This window comes from Siphateles boraxobius, unplaced genomic scaffold, assembly GCF_051911475.1.
Source record: "Siphateles boraxobius isolate OS27281-9 unplaced genomic scaffold, OSU_SipBor_1 65, whole genome shotgun sequence".
Taxonomy (NCBI): Eukaryota; Metazoa; Chordata; class Actinopteri; order Cypriniformes; family Leuciscidae; genus Siphateles; species Siphateles boraxobius.
Window position 1 is genome coordinate 19053042 of NW_027509192.1, and position 20008 is coordinate 19073049.

A 20008-nucleotide genomic window follows, 5' to 3' on the forward strand; every position below is an offset into this window, starting at 1 on the left:
TTGTTAATATCTAGGTATCAATACGTAATATTTTCAGGTGCAAAACATACATTTTTGTATCTTTCAATAGAAGCTAAAACGTATACATTACGTTTAAATGCATTGACATTTAAACGTAAATATTATTCATTTACAGCTAAAAAACAGATAGATAGATCCCTTAACCCTACCCCCAAAACCAAACATAACAATTTTATAGAGAATAAAAAAAGAATATATAAAACATACTGGACATAAATGTGCAGGAATATTACAATTTTAGGAACAAGATAGCTATAATGAATTTTTGTAATGAGGAATGTTGTTCAGGGAAGGAGAAGGCGGGAACTGGTGAACGTTCAAACACTTTAATCCCAAAAATAATATAACACAAAACGGAGGTAAAGCGGCAGCCCCTCATGGACGACTGCCACACACACACACACATAAACAAAACACGTAAAATAGTCCAGGGGCCTGTTTCAGAAAGGAGGTTAAGTGAAAACTCTGACTATGTTAACCCTGAAATGAAGCAAACTCTGGGTTTTCCGTTTCAGAATGTGAGGTATGTCAAACCCGAGAAAGCAGAGTTAGTCAAGCCCGTTTCTGAAAGAGGGGTAACTTGTACTCAGAGTCACTTACTCTGTGAACCTAACCTGGTCAGGAGGTGGCTTTCTTATGTAAACCTGGAGTTTTTATTTTAGTAAATGCATTTTGATTTAATAATCTTTAGATATTTTGACTGGAAACAACAAGACAAAAATGCTAAGTAAGAAAAGCATTTTTGCAGTGTATTCATTGCACATTTTTCTATATAACATTGGAGAGAGCACATTAGTAAAGCTGCTGTATCAGAGCGGCAAGGAATATGTGCCTCGTTCTCACGCTCTAAGAGTTTTGTGTTTCCTGGACACAAACTCATGAGATCCATCAAAGAGAAGTTTCACAGGATTGCAGGACAGTGGTGGAGAAATCGGTTTAAATTAGGCTAATCCGATAAAGGAAATTCATTTGATAACATCTTGCTGTGACCTCTGAAAGTAACCTAATAATTAGATTTTCCTTTTGCATTGATGACATGCATATTCCCATCATCGCACCTTCAGAAAATGAAATTGATATGAATCACAGAGATGAACCCAAGCGCAGACAGGATACTTAACACACACATACGTTATTGTAGGACAAAACAAGGGAAAACAAAACTCACGAGGGGGCAAAATAGACAGGACCAGGAGACACTAAATGTTGACTAAGACTTGACAGATTACTTGACGATAAACAAACAGTAGATACGGGATCAGAACCTTCTCTTAGACAAAATGTCTGTGAGTATCCTCTCAAGGAATGTCTCATACAATGTATGACAACATCAAACAATGAACCGGCACAGGACAGCAAACACAAGGGGATTATATAGGGAACACTAATGACGAGGACAGGTGAAACTGACTAGACAATAATGACTAGACGAGGATAACAAGGGGGCGGGGTTACGTAACGAGACAACACAAGCACATGGCCCAAACAAAAGGCCATGTGCTTGTACACAAAACATGGGTCTGTCATGATCCAGCCTCAAGACTAGGGGAAATCAAGGACAAGGCCGGTTCATGACAGATCCCCCCCACTTAAGCAGCGGCTTCCAGACGCGAGAAAAGACTGACATTGACACAAACCAACAAAACTTGACAAATAACAGTAGTGGCAAACACGAAAACACAACAACAGGCTTAGGATGACAAATCAAAAATAATAAACACAGAAGGGGTGGCGGAGGAAACACAGAGTTCATTGGGGATAGTCCAGGGTGGATAGGTGGGCTGGGGGTCTTGGATTTTCGGGACAAGGGCTGAGGACGAGGAATCCGGGCAGACTATGACGGGGACACACGAGGAGAGGTCTTGGGGGAAACAGTCCGGGGCATAGTGGTGACAGGGGTGACCGGGGCAACAGGGCACGAGACAGGTGGGGTAGCAGGGCGGCTGTAGGGTGGGAACAACAACTCGACTCTCAGAAGCGGCTTCAGAATCAGTACTGCCCGAGGCAGACTCAGGACCAACGCTCCTCAACTCCGATTCGGTGACCGCCGCTGACTCAGGAACAGCGCTCTCTGCAGTAGACTCAGGAACAGCGCTCTGCAGTAGACACGGGAATAGCGCTAACAGGCACAGTGGGCTCGGGACTAGAAGACATGACAGGTTTGACAGGCACTTCAAGGATCTTGACAAGACTAGTAAGATAGCTAGCTAGAGTCTCGGCAGCAACGATAACAGGCATCCTCTTATGAGCAGATAGCGATTGCAGGACTACTTCTGCAGCTTGATCGGCGGGTGACACGGTAACAGATTTAGAATCAGCCCTCTCAGCCGCAGACTCGGGAACAACGCTTCGAGCTGCAGACTCGGGAACAGCGCTCACTGCTGCAGACTCGGGAACAGCGCTCACTGCTGCAGACTCGGGAACAGCGCTCACTGCTGCAGACTCGGGAACAGTGCTCTCTGCAGCGGCGGATTGAGAAACCATCACAGACTCAGGAGAAGATGGCGATGGGGGACAGGAAACTGCCTTCTTCCTAATTGGCCGCGGGGCAGAGGCTGTAGCCGGACTTGTGACTGGTTGGGGAAGGAGAGCAGGAACCGTGACTGGTGCTGGGAGGACAATCTCAGGCAGGGTTGACTCCGTCGCTGAGGACTCTGAAGCAGACTCCCACGAGATCCGTCTCCCTCGTTTTCCACAAAGGCTGAAGGATACGGATGGTGTCTCAGGAGTCGTGGCGGAACCAGCCTGGTCCTCAAGCGTGGCAACGGCTAACAAACGACCCTCCGGAATCACTGGTAGACTGGCAGAAGATGAAGACAAGGTGGAACCCTGTGGCTCCTTCTGAGACAAACTGTCCACCATACTGCGGAACGGATGGAGGACCAATCTCTCACGTTCAGGGAAAGGAGGGGGAATCTTGAGACCCGAAATGAGGTAGCGATTGACCAGGATCCCCAGCAGGAAAAACCTCTTCTCCTCCACGACCTGGGCGTACCTCTTCAAGGTCAACTCACCCTGGGGAGGAAAAGGAAGCTTGCCATTCCCACTGTCGGTGATCGCTGCCTGCCACCATAGTTCCTGGTCAGTCGGCTGCAGTATAGCGGGAAAAGACACACTGTCTGCTGGGTTCTGTTTTGGCCTGTTCATTCTGTTATGAATCACAGAGATGAACCCAAGCGCAGACAGGATGCTTAACACACACACTTTACTGTAGGACAAAACAAGGGAAAACAAAACTCTCAAGGGGGCAAAACATAGACAGGACAAGGAGACACTAAACTTGACAGATTACTTGACGATAAACAAACAGTAGATACGGGATCAGAACCTTCTCTTAGACAAAATACTTGACAGGATACTCACAAGGAATGTCTATTTCAATGTATGACAACATCAAACAATGAACCGGCACAGGACAGCAAACACAAGGGGATTACATAGGGAACACTAATGATGAGGACAGGTGAAACTGACTAGACAATAATGACAAGACAAGGATAACAAGGGGGCGGGGTTACGTAACGAAACAGCACAAGCACATGGCCCAAACAAAAGGCCATGTGCTTGTACACAAAACATGGGTCTGTCATGATCCAGCCTCAAGACTAGGGGAAATCAAGGACAAGAAGAAGGCCGGATCATGACAGAAACAGATTACTGTAACAAATGGAAGGATAGTCAGATATATGCCGTAACCACCACCACAGCTGTTAAATACACACAAATTATTCACAAATTTATTTGGTCATCTTTATTTCCTACAAATACAAAAGCAACAGTTATTCTTTTTCCTGTTGGATTGTAATTCTTCCAATATTGTGTATCTCCTCTTCATCTATCACTGACAGTGCAGGTCTAGCCTATGCCTTCTTGCTTTTGGCCCAGTAGAAGTCAAATGTTAATTTCATTAGCCTAATAAACAAAATGTAATAGGTTGGATTAGAGAACATTTAATTATGTGAAAAGAGCATTATACTATGTGGAAACAGCTGCTGCAAATTGAAATAGACACTGAATTATATTTATTTAATATGTCAAATGTTTGTAAAGTCATGTAGCCTACAGCCATGAACCTTTTATGCTTAAAGATTTAGCAGATTGAATTATGAATTTATTGTTCATTTCTAGTTGCTGCCACCTTTTTTTTTTCTTTTTTTTTTTTTGCCTGTGGGATACCATGAAAATGAGTATTAGTTCAATAACGTACCTTTCTGTCAGTTTTCACCTGATAATATAACAGTGAATAAGAATATACTTGTGTATTGACTCGGAACATGTGGACGTCTTTTTGTCGGGTGCTGTTGCCATGGTGAATTGTAATTTCGGAGCTCCATTGATCATGGCTTTTCATAGTCGTGGGGCACGTGCTTAACTCAGAGACAACCTACTCAGAGTTGATTGAACTAGCTCAATTCAGCTGTTCTGAAGCCGAAAACTCAGAGTTTCCCATCTCAGGGTAAGTCAACTCAGAGTTCAAGTTCTCGCCCGTTCTCACAGCTCTCGGCCCGCCTTGCTTACCACAATAGCATTCAAAATTTATTTTGAGCAGCTAATCCCACTCCTACCCATAACCATTTCTTAATAATATGTAGAGTTATAAAGAAAAACATAACAGACATAAAAACATAATAACATAACATAAAAGTGGAATAACAATAATTTATTTATTGCAAAAATGTCAAAAGTGTTACCAAAAGCATTACCAAAATGATGATGTGTTGCAGTCACAGTACTCTCCAGTGAAATATACTTGTTTTGTCTGAGGTATAGAACAAAATTTAAGTTATTATTTGCTGAAAATCTTATCCCTGTCCACTCTGTGAAGCCGTGCATTTTTTAAAGGGGTCATCAACTGCATTGTTTTATTGTATCATTATGTTTCCTAGTGTGCAATGATAATGTTAGTATGATTTTTACATCAAAATACAAAATTTTGATGTAAAATTTTGAAATAAAAGGCACTTTTCCTAGCCTGATTTTACCCTTCTGATTTGAACACTCTGTTTGAAGGGGCGTGTCTGCTGAGAGATTGCCTAACATCTTTGCATATGAAATAGCTAAGTATTACATTGGAACTCTCTCAAAAACTTTTAGCACGTTGATTATAGTGTTATATTTAGATATATAGCAATATATCAAGATCGTGGCATGAAAGGTTGCATGCCACGATCATTGCATTGCATGCAGTGATGAGCATTGCAGCCCGCATGAATGCAGTGATCGTCTCTTCATTGGGTTCATATATGGGTTATATACAAACATTAAAATCAACAATAAAAAGGCAAAAAAAATAATGTATGATAATTAACATTAATAAATAAAGTATAATTCATGTATAATATATATAAAAACATTAAAATTAACAATAAAAATGTACAAAAAATAATGATGCATGATAATTAACATTAATATGAACATTAATAATATATATATATTATATATTATATATATAATATATATATATATTAACAATAATAATATATATTAATATATAGGCCTACAAACATTAAAAAAAAAAATATATATATATATATATATATATATATATATATATGTGTGTGTTTTTATAAAAAAAATTGGTTTCTGCGTAGACCTGCGTTTTCCTCTCTCATTATTTTACCTAGCCTACTACAAGCGTGAATCAGTGGGCGGGGCTAAACGGGCAGTGATGTTGAAGGCGGTGTCAATAATTACATAATTCTATATATACATATTATATATTACATATTATAATTACATATTAAATAATTCACCTTTTATAATAAAGTAGAACATTCCACAACCTATTGTTCTGGCAGATTGGCTTCAATATAAGCTGTTTTTATTAGGAAAATTGGCAAAAAGGGAATCCAAGAAACAGGCAAAAATCCAAGAGACAATGAAACAAGAGAGAATGCTCATAAATGCGGTGCAACAACATACAAAACTTCACCACCAGTGAATGAGAAAACGTACTCGGTTACATACGTAACCTCGGTTCTCTCTAGAAGAGGGAACGAGTATTGCGTAAGTTGTTATTTCTTTTCTCGAGATATTGAAGCCAAAAATTATTCTTAATTTTCCATTTATTGTCAACGCAGTGCAGCAGCCAGCAGACCTAGAGCAGGCTATCTTGCGTACTCATTGGCTGCCCTTCGGCAACTGCTGCAGCCTACCACTGAGCCTCGCGCCCTCTACACGTCACAGCCCGCCAAAATGGGCGTGGCTTAGCGTATAAAAGTCAAGCTCGGAGGCTGCGTCACTGGTTTAGCCCTGTCTTATTGTGCTTAGCACCCTCTCTGATATCCCTGGAATCGCTTCCCATGTTTTTACATGTATAGCTAGGGGCAGAATGGCCTCTGAGTTCCGATCGCTGCACTTCGTGGGCTCGGGAAACTGAACCGGAGGTCTGGCCGTGGCGCGCGCGCCCTCGGCGCTCGAATACGGCGGCTCACTGACAGTGGTAGCCGGCTGTTTCATATGTGACGTCCGATTGCTTTGAATGGGGAACGTTTTATGATACGCGAGCGGCGCCCGGGGCAAAAAGTTTGTTAGTAATATGAGGCTGAACCGTATAAATATAAATAATGAACCGATATGAGGCTGCTTTGGCCGTGCAACAGAGCGGGCAGATAGTAGATAGGGCACGTAGTTGTGGGCACGTTTCCTACATCTAACATGTAGCGGCATTCGCCAGCTTTAGGAGAGTGGGCTCTGTGAGAGCGAGAGACACGGGTATAGTGCTTGTGTGTAGGGGTGAACACTGAGATGTGGGCACCTTTTCTACACTTATGACACCATCGGCCTGAGCCGGATAACCAGAAATTATACCCTTCTTTGTGATGCGCGAGCAGCGCCGGGCATTAGAAATTTATTTGAAGGATAGCCCCTTGAGATGTATCATCTCGTTTTCGAGAGGGTCCTGGGAACAAACATGAATACAGACAAAGAGTTACATTGTATAACACATAATACTTCACATTCATACCAACATTTAGCTCTCCATTACTATCTCCTCAAATACAAGCCCTCTAAGTACATTGATACAATAAGTATACAGTTATCACACATAACATGCAGGTTCAGTACCATAGAGAATAATGAAGTTCACGTGATAAGTGGAGATGGGTATACTCAAAAGCATGAGCATATATTCTGCAAATGATCATGTAGTAATGGCCTAAAGAAACTAAACAAGGTACTGGATCTAATTACACTTGGTAAATTGTTCTAATCTGAAGGAGCTTTAAATTTGAATGCCCGACGACCTACTTCTTAATTTTAGGAACGTAAAAAAATGATTGATCGGTGTGCCTTAAATTATGTAAAGAGCGAAATGGAATTAGATCTTGTTTTAGATACAGAGGATAATTTAAGTGATAACATTTAAAAATAAACTGAAACCAGTGATAATGCCTTCTTGACTTTAAAGATAGCCAATTTAATAATTCATACATTTGGCAATGGTACGTTTTCTATGTACACCCCAGTACAAATCTACAAAGATTATTATAAACAACATTAAGAGGACGAAGATTTGTATCGGAGGTGTTTTGGTTAATTATATCGGCATAGTCAAGGATTGGAAGTATTAACTGAGTAATAATTATTTTTCTAACCTGACGGGTCGATATGATATTTTCTTAATAACTAAGTCAATATGTGATCTAAATGACAATTGAGAATCAAGCAGAAGACCTAAATATTTAAACTCATCAACTTTTAACACTGGAGTTCCATCTATAAAACTAATTAAGTCGTCAGTTGGTACTGAGATTTGTTTTGTATTAAACAACATATAATAAGACTTATTTTTATTTAGCAAAAGTTTGTTATAAGTAAACCAATTTTTAATTTACGTCAAAATCAGACTGGATTGATCGCTGAATATAAGAAATATCCGAGCAAGAAAAGTAAATAACAGTATCATCCGCATATAACTGAATTTGACAATTAGAACAAACTTGTGGAAGATTATTTATAAAAATAGAAAACAATAGCGGTCCAAGAGATGAGCCTTGGTGTACTCCTCTATCAATAGTTTTAAAATCCGAACAACTTCCCTGATACAAAACACATTGTTGTCCATGGTGTAAGTATGAATTAAACCAAAGTAAAGAAGATCTTGAAAGGCCAATATCATACAGTGTATCTAAAAGAAGATAATGGTCTACTAAATCAAAAGCTTTGGTTAAATCAATAAATAAGGCACCAGTTAATTTATTAGAATCAAAAGAAGATGTAATATCGTTAGTAATTTTTAGAAGAGCACTTGTTGTAGAGAAATTTGGTCGGAAGCCGGACTGAAAAGGAGATATAATATTGGAATCATTAAAATATTTTGATAATTGAAATAAAATAATTTTTTCAAATATTTTCACCACGCTATTAATTATTGAAATTGGTCTATAATAATTAATGTCATGTTGATCACCGTTTTTATACAATGGAGTGACTCTAGTACGTTTCCAAGATAGTGGGGTAGTACATGTTGCCAATGATACATTAAATAAATCAGACAAATGATAAGCCAGGACATGTGAGGCCATTTTCAGGAACTTGATTTCCAACCCATCTGGGCATGCACTGCTATCTGAGTCTAAACTGTCGATAACTTGCTGAACTTCTATAGGACTGATGAATCCAAAGGAGGAGGAGTTTTCACAAATATGATTAGGAGTATTTGAATTAAAGTTGAGAACAGAAAAATCAGAGAATATAGGACTACCTTTGGTAAAGTATTGATTAAATGCGCCAGCAATTTCAAAGGAATCAGTCCTTAAAATAATTTGCTTTTGCATTTTGCGTTTTTGTTGTACATATATTCCTCAATTTCTTATAAGTATCCCATTCTGTAGAATCCCTTGTTGCCCGATATTTTCTCCAAGCGCTATCTCTATCTTTGAAAAGATTTATTAAATCACCATTTATCCAAGGCAGATGTCTTCCCTTAACTTTAATTATTTTCCAAGGTGCATGTTTATCAATAATTTTGGTAACTTCTAAATAAAAATAGTTCCATGCATCTTCAACAAATGCTTAGCTGAAATCTGTCCCATTTAATGTTAGTCATGTCTTGGATAAAGTGTTCAGAATTAATATTTTTTGATTGTCTAACCCTGATTAATTTTGGAGGTAGTCGAGGTATGTTTATTTTCCAGACATAGTAGATCATAGAATGGTCGCTAAATGAGTCAGACAATACTCCAGATGAAATAATCCTATCTGGATGTGAGACTAGAATCCAGACTAACAAGGATGATGATTTGGAATCCGATCTGGTGGGTTCTGTTATAAGTTGTGTTAAATTTGAACTACTAAATAAATTACGATCGTGCCTACATGAGCCAGATAATCAGTTGTTATTAAAATCACCCAGAGTTATCATTTCAGTGTCATCATCAAGGGAATTAATAGTTGATATAATGCATTTAGTCGATTCAACCGGAGCTTTGGGGGGTCTATAAATATTACCTATTATGTTTATTTTTATGGAAAATATTTTAACAAATAGAGATTCAAAATACAAGGGATTCTCCTTTGGTGTAGCAAGTTCTGAGACTAGAGTTGAGGAAATATGTGTAGCCACTCCTCCCCCTCTAGAATCACAATCAGCTCTATATAAACATAATTGTCAAGTTTTATATCATCATCTAATATCGTACTATTGAGCAGGTCTCAGAAAGTGTGATTACATTAGGTTTATTATAGGTGAGCCAGGCTTTTAAAAGGTCAATCTTGGGTAGTAAACTTCTAATATTCAGATGAATGATATACATACCTTTACTGAAGTTCATAGTACAGTTTTGACATGACAGTAAACAAACATTCCGTCAGACAAAGCATAGCAATAATAAGGACTAGCAGTAAAAAGGTATAAAAGAGAGCTTACACACTCATTAACATATACATACACATTTCTACATAAAAACATAATCTAAACAAAAATAAAATAAAAATTAGCCAAGCTTCGTCTGCTTTTTAGCATTTTGTTAGATGGACTAGAGAATGTAAATAATGAACTAAATTCATACAATGTTCAAAACCTCGAACATCCCGCCCCTCCCTCTGGGAAAAAAGAGAAGAAGAAAAAAAAGACAAAGAAAAATATGCATCATTAGTAAATTACTACCATATACAAGTCTAAAATAATAAGCATTTCACAAAGTTTAAGTCCAGGCAGCTTAAGAAACAAAAAAGGTGATAGTTCATAACGACCTACTATCAGCCACTACTAAGGTGGTGTACTTGTTGTGAAATTACGGCAATTTATACGATTTACGGCAGATAGAGGTCACATTGATTCAGCCTCAAGTGGCCTGCTGCCCACATCAGACCATGAGAAAACAGAAAACAGAAAGAAAAAAAATACTATTACTTTAGTGAATTTATATTTTGGGCATATTTTATGGTTCTATTGTCAGTCCTAGCATACGACTGTACTGAGAAAACGCCTGTTGTGTTCCACAGCAAACAAAATAAATATTCATGATGAACAATGGTTAAACAATTACAGAAATCCTATTAATTTTAAGGTTTTAAAGTGCAGACTTTTTTTTAACATGTAATCTTTCAAAACAAGTTATTTTATATAAAATTAAACTGCATTTAATAAATGTGACTGAAAACAATTTCATTTATATACATTTCATTATAAGTAAAAGTACAAATGGTAGAACCACACTTTATGTAGTAAATATAAATGAGTCGAACGATCAGAGGTATAGAGCTAAACAGGAAAGTGGCTCTCGAGGGCCAGAGTTGCTCAGGATGTGTTTTTCTGCAAACAAATTTAAAACTATTTTGTTACTTTATTGAGATTTTTCTTTATTGCTCATTCTATAAGCAACTTAACACAAAGAATCTCTTGTTATATCCCTTTCTCAGTGCTATGGGCCATATAGCAATTAGTTTGAATTACCAGATACAATTAAAATTGGCCCATTGAAAGTAAAATTATTGTTTATTGCAGAGGGAGAATAAATCTGGTGTGACTACAGAACCAACTGAAACAAAACTGGGCAGTGAGCTGTTGAACATTAAATGTTTGGCGCAAGACAGGGCAAACATAATGGCTATAAATATAAATGATTATACTGTATATACAGAAATGCTTGTTAATAAGTAATGATCCATTAAAAAAAAAAAAGAAGGGGAAATGATGACGAGAGACTATTCATGAACAATATGACTCATTAAAGCAAACCAAAGGTCAACATATCTGTTATACCTAGTGCTGGGCGGTTTGACCAAGAATTTATTTCACGTTTGTTTTTTTTCAAAATTATGCCGGTTTTCCGGTTTATGATGTTTTTTTTTTTTTCATGCATAATCAGGTGTTCAAAGCATTTTCTACTGGTTGAGAGAGGAATTACTGCAGTAAATTGATTTATCCTATTTTACTGTCATTAGTGAATATTGTAGAATAGAATAGCGCCCAGTATAACCTAAAAAGTGTTATTTCTTAACGTTCTAATAACGTTCTTATAACCAGGAAATAACGTTAATACAACGTTTATATAACAGGAGAATTGTACGTTCTAATGACGTTTGAATGATGTTCTTATAACCAAGCAAGAACGTTAACAACGTTTATATAACGGGAGAATTGAACGTTCTTATAACGTTTTGAATAAAGTTCTTATAACCAAGAAATAACGTTAATACATCGTCTAAAAAACTGGACATTTTGAATGTCCCTAGAACATTCAGAAATAACGTTAACGTTTTTGTAACTTAATGAGAACGTTATGAAAACGTTCTTATAACCTAAAATTGTTAGCTGGGGAAGAGGAGAGATTCGCGATTGCACTGATCACGTTTTAAGTGCAGGATTCTCTGAGCGAGCCCAGATAAAATAGACCTATTTTAACAAGAGCAGCGTGTATCTGAGAGCGAGGCACATTATATTCCGCGCGCGAGCAGAGAGATTCGCATTCGCGCATTATATTAATGTACTTTCGCGCTACAATAATGCGCTCAGCATCCATCGTCCATGTAACGTAACAGAGCACTGCTGTTTGTTTGGGATTCATAAATTTTGGGGCATCTCGCCCGGGGGGCGGGGTTACGTCCTGCGTCACATCTCTTCATGCGGGTTCTCGTCGACCAGGGTCAGCGCGCACACAGGCAGGCACAGAACTAGCTAGCGAACCTAGGTCTTAAATCGAATCAGTTATGTTTACAACACGTTTTTTGATGGAAAAGTGATGTTTAATTTCCATAGTCTTTGTTTAGTGAACGAAAGCGAAATTAGGAATTGCGGTCTTTCAGTTTGTTTATCGTTACCTAGCTACCATGGGTTTAAGTTGTACAAGATGTGCTGTAGCCTTAATTAAAATGGCCAAGTCGCGTTTCATATTAACAGATGAATAGGCTTCGCTCGGTTTATTAAATACATCCAACCTTAAATGTCTCTTACAAACTATGAAGGGACAATGAATCAATCAATACACTGACATGGTAATGCTAGACAGATAGCCTACTTTGTTTGCACAGCCCTACCGTGGTTTTGTCACTTTTCTCTCCACTCCTAGACCTACGTCTGGTGACAGCGGGGAAACTTTTACCTCGATAAAGTTAGGCCTACTTATTGTATTGCAGAAAAGTAAACTCCAGTTAACCAGTTCATGTTTCTTCTTTAGGTGATTCAAGCAGTAACGACTAATTAGACTCAATACTGCTATTACAGATGGAATTATGAAATAGAAACAGGCCTTAATGCAAGATTTTAATCATGTAAATACACAATACATTTTTTTTGTAATGTGGGAAATATATACAGCATTTGTCAAATTTTCCCTTAACCCCCCCACCTGCACCCCCTTACCAACAACACATGGATCAGCATTAGTCAGCAGAGTACAAATACATGGGTGAAGTAATCATACAAAATAAACACACACACAAAAAGAAAGAAACAAAAAAGAAGACTACAGGTGAAGAGTAAAAAAAAGTTTTACAAAAGTCTTACAATAACGTTAACTATTTTCACCAAAAGAGGACAGGTTTGCACCACGTGATTTGAAGTTGGTCAAGATCTATCTAGCTAATCTATCAACTCTATCTAACAGTCGAAATCTTAACTAAACAGGAAAACAATCTAACATGATTAAAAACTTATCCTCCATCGTGCAAAAAGATGTAACGTTACACAGGCCGGTCACGTTAAAGGGTTAGTTCGCCCATTTAAGACATGAAGTTGTATGCAATCCTTACCAGCACTATAGTGTATACACACTGACCCACTCTGTTGTCACCCCCCTGGTCCGAGTTCTGACCGCTGGAAGTTTTTGAATGAAGTAATCCCGGCTACTTTCCGGGGCCACAAAACTGTGCGTTTTTACGTGAAAAAAAGATTTGCGTTTCAAAGCTTGATTAATTTAACACAAAAAAAACACGCCGGGCAAAATTCATACCTCAGTTTTAATGCGGCACTATTTTCCTTCCGTTTCTATCAATCCGCGCTGCTGTCAATGTCAACAGTGCGCACGTGACGATTAGCTGTTGATAGCGCGACTCGCCGACAACATGTCCGACTACGAAACTTCAGATGATGAAACTAATTTTAGCACAGTGTCAGACGGATCAGATGAAGACAGTAATTTTAACTCAACGACAAAGGGATATCTTTATGAACCGGAGTATACCGATGCCGAACTTGAGCAGATGGACAAAGAACGGGAAGAGAGAGAGCGAGAGGACAGAGAAGTTGTCCAATCTGATGCTGGGCCCACCACAGCTGTAGCAAGAGGCAGGATGAATGACAAATGGTGGTGCACTTGTTCCAATTGTGAAGTTATGCCAACAGAGGTTGAAAGCTATTGCTGCCACGAATGGGAACTCATCATGCCACAGATGCAAAACCTTTCAATTGACGAGGACGCCAACGCACCGTCTGTCTGCATTACATCCAATGACGTGTTCCCTGCGATGCTAAATGCAGGTGTCCTGGAGACGTTCTTCTACAGCCCTAAAATAAATTGGAAAAATCGACCCAAACCAGCTGGACTTGACGGTCAGATGTCGGCAGAGTAAGTGTGATCGCTCATCTTGCTTTGTAGTTTTTTATTTATTAATTTAACGTTGTCTTGACTAGTGTTGGCTATATAATAGTCTATCTGACTGCATTATTATTATACTGAGTGGACAATAATACAATCATTAATAATTATATGGAGTTGACACCACGAAAATCCTTTATTCGAGATAATTTAGCTCCCGCTGAGTAGCCGATGGCAACCAGCCAAGGCTGTCTCATATTCATATTTGATACAGGAAAACGATGAAATTTGAACTTTGATCCCGGCACATCCTTGTTGTCACAGCCTGGGAATTTACAAGTTCGCACCTGTCACGGTGTTGTGCGGGTAGAAGAAGATGGCTGAGTCAAAAGCTCCAAATCAAACAGTTTTACTGATCAAACTCACAGGTACAGACAGGCAGGCAGAATGACGGGCAGAAACACACACTAAACACATCCATATAACTTTAACAACCGACCAGGACACACTGAACAGAAGCAAACTAAATACAAGCATGAATCAAACATAACAAGGTGAAAACAGGTGACACTGATGATGATAACGAGGGACAGGCTGGTAAGTGAGGGAGTGAGTTCAGGTGTGGAGACAAGAAGGATTCTGGGAAGTGTAGTGAAGATGACTAAGACAGACAGGTGCAGACGAAGACTGTGACAGAACGCCCCCCTTCAACAAGGCGCGACCTCGCGCCGTAGAACATCAATGGGGTGTGGGGGGCGGGCGCCCTGAAGGCTGGCCAGGGCGTGGCCAAACTGAGACGGGAAGCCTCCAGGGCGGATCAGGAAGTGCAGGCGGCCAGGGCGGAGCAGGACGTAAAGGCGGCCAGGGCGGAGCAGGACGTGGCCAGGGCGGAGCAGGACATGGGCGTGGCCAGGGCGGAGCAGGACATGGGCGTGGCCAGGACCGTGGGGACCCTTCGGGCGGCCATGGCGGTACGGACCCTTCGGGCGGTGAGGACCCTTCAGGCGGCCATGGCGGTGAGGACCCTTCGGGCGGCCATGGCGGTGAGGACCCTTCGGGCGGCCATGGTGGTGCGGACCCTTCGGGCGGCCATGGCGGTGCGGACCCCTCGGGCGGCCATGGCGGTGCGGACCCCTCGGGCGACCATGGCGGTGCGGACCCTTCGTGCGGCCATGGCGGTGAGGACCCTTCACGCGGCCATGGCGGTGAGGACCCTTCGGGCGGCCATGGCGGTGAGGACCCTTCGGGCGGCCATGGCGGTAAGGACCCTTCGGGCGGCCATGGCGGTAAGGACCCTTCGGGCGGCCATGGCGGAGCCCTATGGCCCCCCCCCCAAAAAATTAATGGGGAGAGTGACAGAGTCACTACTAGTCTCTGGGCTGGACGGAACCAGCGGTGAAGGGGTCTCTGGGCTGGACGGAACCAGCGGTGAAGGGGTCTCTGGGCTGGACGGAACCAGCGGTGAAGGGGTCCGTGGGCTGGACGGAACCAGCGGTGAAGGGGTCTCTGGGCTGGACGGAACCAGCGGTGAAGGGGTCCCTGGGCTGGACGGAACCAGCGGTGAAGGGGTCCCTGGGCTGGACGGCCCCAGCGGTGAAGGGGTCTCTGGGCTGGACGGAACCAGCGGTGAAGGGGTCTCTGGGCTGGACGGAACCAGCGGTGAAGGGGTCTCTGGGCTGGACGGAACCAGCGGGCTGGACGGAACCAGCGGACTGGACGGGACGTGAACAGGCTCTGGCTGGACGGTCTCTGGCTGGACGGTCTCTGGCTGGACGGTCTCTGGCTGGACGGTCTCTGGCTGGACGGTCTCTGGCTGGACGGTCTCTGGCTGGACGGTCTCTGGCTGGACGGTCTCTGGCTGGACGGTCTCTGGCTGGACGGTCTCTGGCTCTGGCGCAGGATCAGCGGGCTCTGGCGCAGGATCAGCGGGCTCTGGAGCAGGATCAGCGGGCTCTGGAGCAGGATCAGCGGGCTCTGGCGCAGGATCAGCGGGCTCTGGCGCAGGATCAGCGGGATCAGCGGGCTCTGTGCAGAAGGTTGAATTAAAACCTGCCACTGAGGACTGGAGAAGGGAAGCTGATTTCAGTGCAGATCGGACGGATTTAAGTGCAGGATCCGCCATTTTAGCCCCCAGGTCCATGCTGTTTGAAACCTTCTTCCGGGCTCGGGGCGACACGGGAGGCTCTGGCTGGATCGTCTCGGCGGGACGAGACTCTGGACGGGTGGTGACGGAGGCTGGTGACAGTGGTTGAGCGGAGATGTTACAATCAGCCTCACCCACAGTGTAGGCTGAGCCGCTCAACAAAAGCACGTAGTCCAGATACCGTTCAAGGGTCAATCCGGGATTTCCTAGTGGCATCCATGAATGGAAGTGTGGGTCTAATCCAATCCAGAATAAATCCATCAACTGCTGATCGGTAATCGTGGTTAGATGGCTGCACTTTATAAATTCCTCTAAGTAGGATTCAATCTTACGGCCATTTTGAGAGATGGAACACAGAATCTGACTCGCTTCGTCCATCTTCTGTTAGGTCGGCTCTTCAGTTATTTTCTAGGTCGGTTGTTCTGTCACGGTGTTGTGCGGGTAGAAGAAGATGGCTGAGTCAAAAGCTCCAAATCAAACAGTTTTACTGATCAAACTCACAGGTACAGACAGGCAGGCAGAATGACGGGCAGAAACACACACTAAACACATCCATATAACTTTAACAACCGACCAGGACACACTGAACAGAAGCAAACTAAATACAAGCATGAATCAAACATAACAAGGTGAAAACAGGTGACACTGATGATGATAACGAGGGACAGGCTGGTAAGTGAGGGAGTGAGTTCAGGTGTGGAGACAAGAAGGATTCTGGGAAGTGTAGTGAAGATGACTAAGACAGACAGGTGCAGACGAAGACTGTGACAGCACCATTGTTAATTTAATATTTTTTACCTTGTTATCGATCGATTGTGTAAACACTATGGAAGAGCTGATCGTCACGTGCGCACTGTTGACATTGACAGCAGCGCGGATTGATAGAAATGGAAGGAAAATAGTGCCGCATTAAAACTGAGGTATGAATTTTGCCCGGCGTGTTTTTTTTTGTGTTAAATTAATCAAGCTTTGAAACGCAAATCTTTTTTTCACGTAAAAACGCACAGTTTTGTGGCCCCGGAAAGTAGCCGGGATTACTTCATTCAAAAACTTCCAGCGGTCAGAACTCGGACCAGGGGGGTGACAACAGAGTGGGTCAGTGTGTATACACTATAGTGCTGGTAAGGATTGCATACAACTTCATGTCTTAAATGGGCGAACTAACCCTTTAACTTCCCACTCAACAGACGAGTCCAGAGAGACGGTTGGATAAACTATAGAATCTTTGACGGGTGCGCGCTGACCCTGGTCGACGAGAACCCGCATGAGAGATGTGACGCAGGACGTAACCCCGCCCCCCGGGCGAGATGCCCCAAAATTTACGAATCCCCTGTTTGTTTACCCTCACTCGTCGCTGCTTAGAAGTGCAACATTGTAAAGGGTCCGTCTGAAACAGTGTCGAGCAGCGTAACGTTTGTTACGAATGTTGTTTAATTAAATACACCGGTATGGCGGTTTATTCAAAATCAATATCATGACGAAAATATAAACCGGTTTTCGGTTTGAACCGGTTTACCGCCCAGCACTAGTTATACCTACAAAAAACTTTTGGTGAGATATTTCAAGAAAGGACAAACAGGCTACAATGGGCCAAAAAAGGTATAACCTTACAGCTAATCTTTACTTTTACTCAAAAAGCACAAAACTGACATCATTATAAATAAGATGATTTAAATGTGAATATGTGAAAAGTAACATAAAAATTTAAATTTTTTATGGTAACAATAGAAAATCTGAATTTTAAGAAAGCGTTATTTATTGTCTCTTTTTTTAAGTGTTGGTGGACATGCTCCTTAAAATGGTGGAAGAGGATTGAAGGAGCACCTCTGCAACTCTAACCAAGCCTGCTGGCAAATTGTCCACATCAGATTCTAACGATACAATCTGTTACCATCTACCTGGGGGGTATTTCCAGAGAGCAGGATCAACTTTACATCTCACAAACCCTTGACTCTTGGGGAATGCCGGTTGCAGAACACCTATGAGTAATTCCATCAACATAAAGACATTGTCTATGGATTGCAGATTTCAGGAGTCAGCATGGAATCGGAAGTTAAGAAACATGCTATAGCCTACTTTAAAGTCGAAATTAAATGAAAATTCACTATTTCTATTTTATAAATGCATATTATTGATCTTATTGTGAACAATTCATTCTTGCATGTTTAATTTTTTAAACCATGAACCCTTTAATCAAAATGTCATAACGGGCTGCTGGACTTCTCCAATCTCGTAGTCCGCTTAAACTCTGCCTCTTTTTCTCACTACTTCCAATTTAACTTGACTTAAGTGATGCAGAACTTGATGTTGTTAATGACTTTAAACAATGATTATTTTGTTTGTTTAATGCTAAATAAATACAATTAAAAAAGAAAGACTGATCAAAAAGTCTATACTTTACAAATATAATATGGGGATAATATGTAGAAGTTTAGTTCCCGTTCAAGGTTAATGTTCAAGGTTAATGGTCAGTGACTGACGAATTGGGATCTCTGAGAGCCTAATCACCTTCTGATAACAGAGCGAGCCAATGCACGTTGGCTATTGAGATTTGCATTGCAAACCACATCCAGGGTATTTAAGGGCGTGCGTGCAATTCTCACATTAAGCATGATTTCCCTATTTCCCTAATGTTAAAATTGAAAAGTGGAAGAGGAATACTTGGTTTATTGAAGAAATGTAAACTATTAAAAGACCCGGATGTATATATTTTTTCCTATCTTTTTTTTCAATGGTAGCAAAGGAGTAGTTCACTTTTTAAAAAACTTTTGCTTGAATGAACGAAAATACTCGAAAAAAGACTCGTTCATTTTGATGAACGAGTTCGAACAGGAGAGTCACGAACGTGCATCACAGAACAGAGCAAGGCGAGCATTTGTGCTTATAAAACTTAAACTGTTTTATTTATTTTTTAAATGACCGATCGTTTCGCAAGATAAGACCCTTATGCATCGTCTGGTGTCGTTTAAAGTCATTTGAAGCAGCACTGAAACTGTCATTTGGACCTTGGACCGTTTGGTACTAAATGAAGTCCATTATATGGAGAAAAATCCTAGAATTTTTTCATCAAAAACCTTAATTTCTTTTCGAAGAAAGAAAGACATGGACATCTTGGATGACATAGGGGTGAGTAAATTATCAGCAAAAGTTTTTTAAAAAGTGAACTACTCCTTTAAGTAGGCAAAAAAATTAGACAAAAATAGTATGTCCGAATTCACAGTAAAAGATTAGGCAAAAAGCACCCGGTTGACCTACTTCTTCCTACGAGATTCTGAAGTGTACTTACGATGGAGGATACTAGATCCTTTACTAGAGGATTTTGAATGCCTGTGAAGCAAGATAGCTGACGCTGTTAGATCACATGATAATGGCGGATGTAGTACGTCCGGATTACAACCATACTCAGATTTTGGAAGGGTTACTTTTAAAATGTTGAAGGGGGTGGATTGGAATCCACTGCTGCTTTAATGTATATGTAATGATTGATTATAATTAAGGTATTAATCAATATTTTTCCTTCTGAATATCAAATGAGTTGAATGCCTTCTCTGGAGATTATACTTTGTTATAGAAGTTACCAGTGTGATTACTGAATTGTTCTTTTCATGTATTCTTTAATGTCTGTATTTGATATCTGAATGCCGTAACAGTGCTTGCTTATTTAGCCCGGCTTCCAGAAATTAAATATGGACTTGTTTTGTGTTTGAGGTCTTCAACGTGTTAAAACATATAGGGGTCAATGAAGCCAATAGTTTAAGGGACCATTTCTTTGTTAAAGCCTTACTTTCCAGTTAGACTAAAGTTTAGCTATCCGTGAGAGAAAGAATGCATTATCTTGAGGTTTTGAGATGCTTATAGTTAG

General features: G+C 40.9%; 1 protein-coding gene across 5 annotated transcripts in view; it reads left to right on the plus strand.

Moving 5' to 3' along the window:
* The window catches only part of LOC143721140 (mixed lineage kinase domain-like protein), a 44539-nt gene extending 26018 nt beyond the window's left edge, over positions 1-18521 (plus strand). For all 5 annotated transcript variants that reach the window (XM_077211362.1, XM_077211361.1, XM_077211363.1 and 2 more), the window contains one exon: positions 17922-18521. In XM_077211362.1, coding sequence (XP_077067477.1) covers positions 17922-17962 — 41 coding nt within the window. In that variant the 3' untranslated portion in view covers positions 17963-18521. The remainder of the gene's footprint in view (positions 1-17921) is intronic.
* The last annotated feature ends 1487 nt before the right edge of the window (positions 18522-20008 follow it).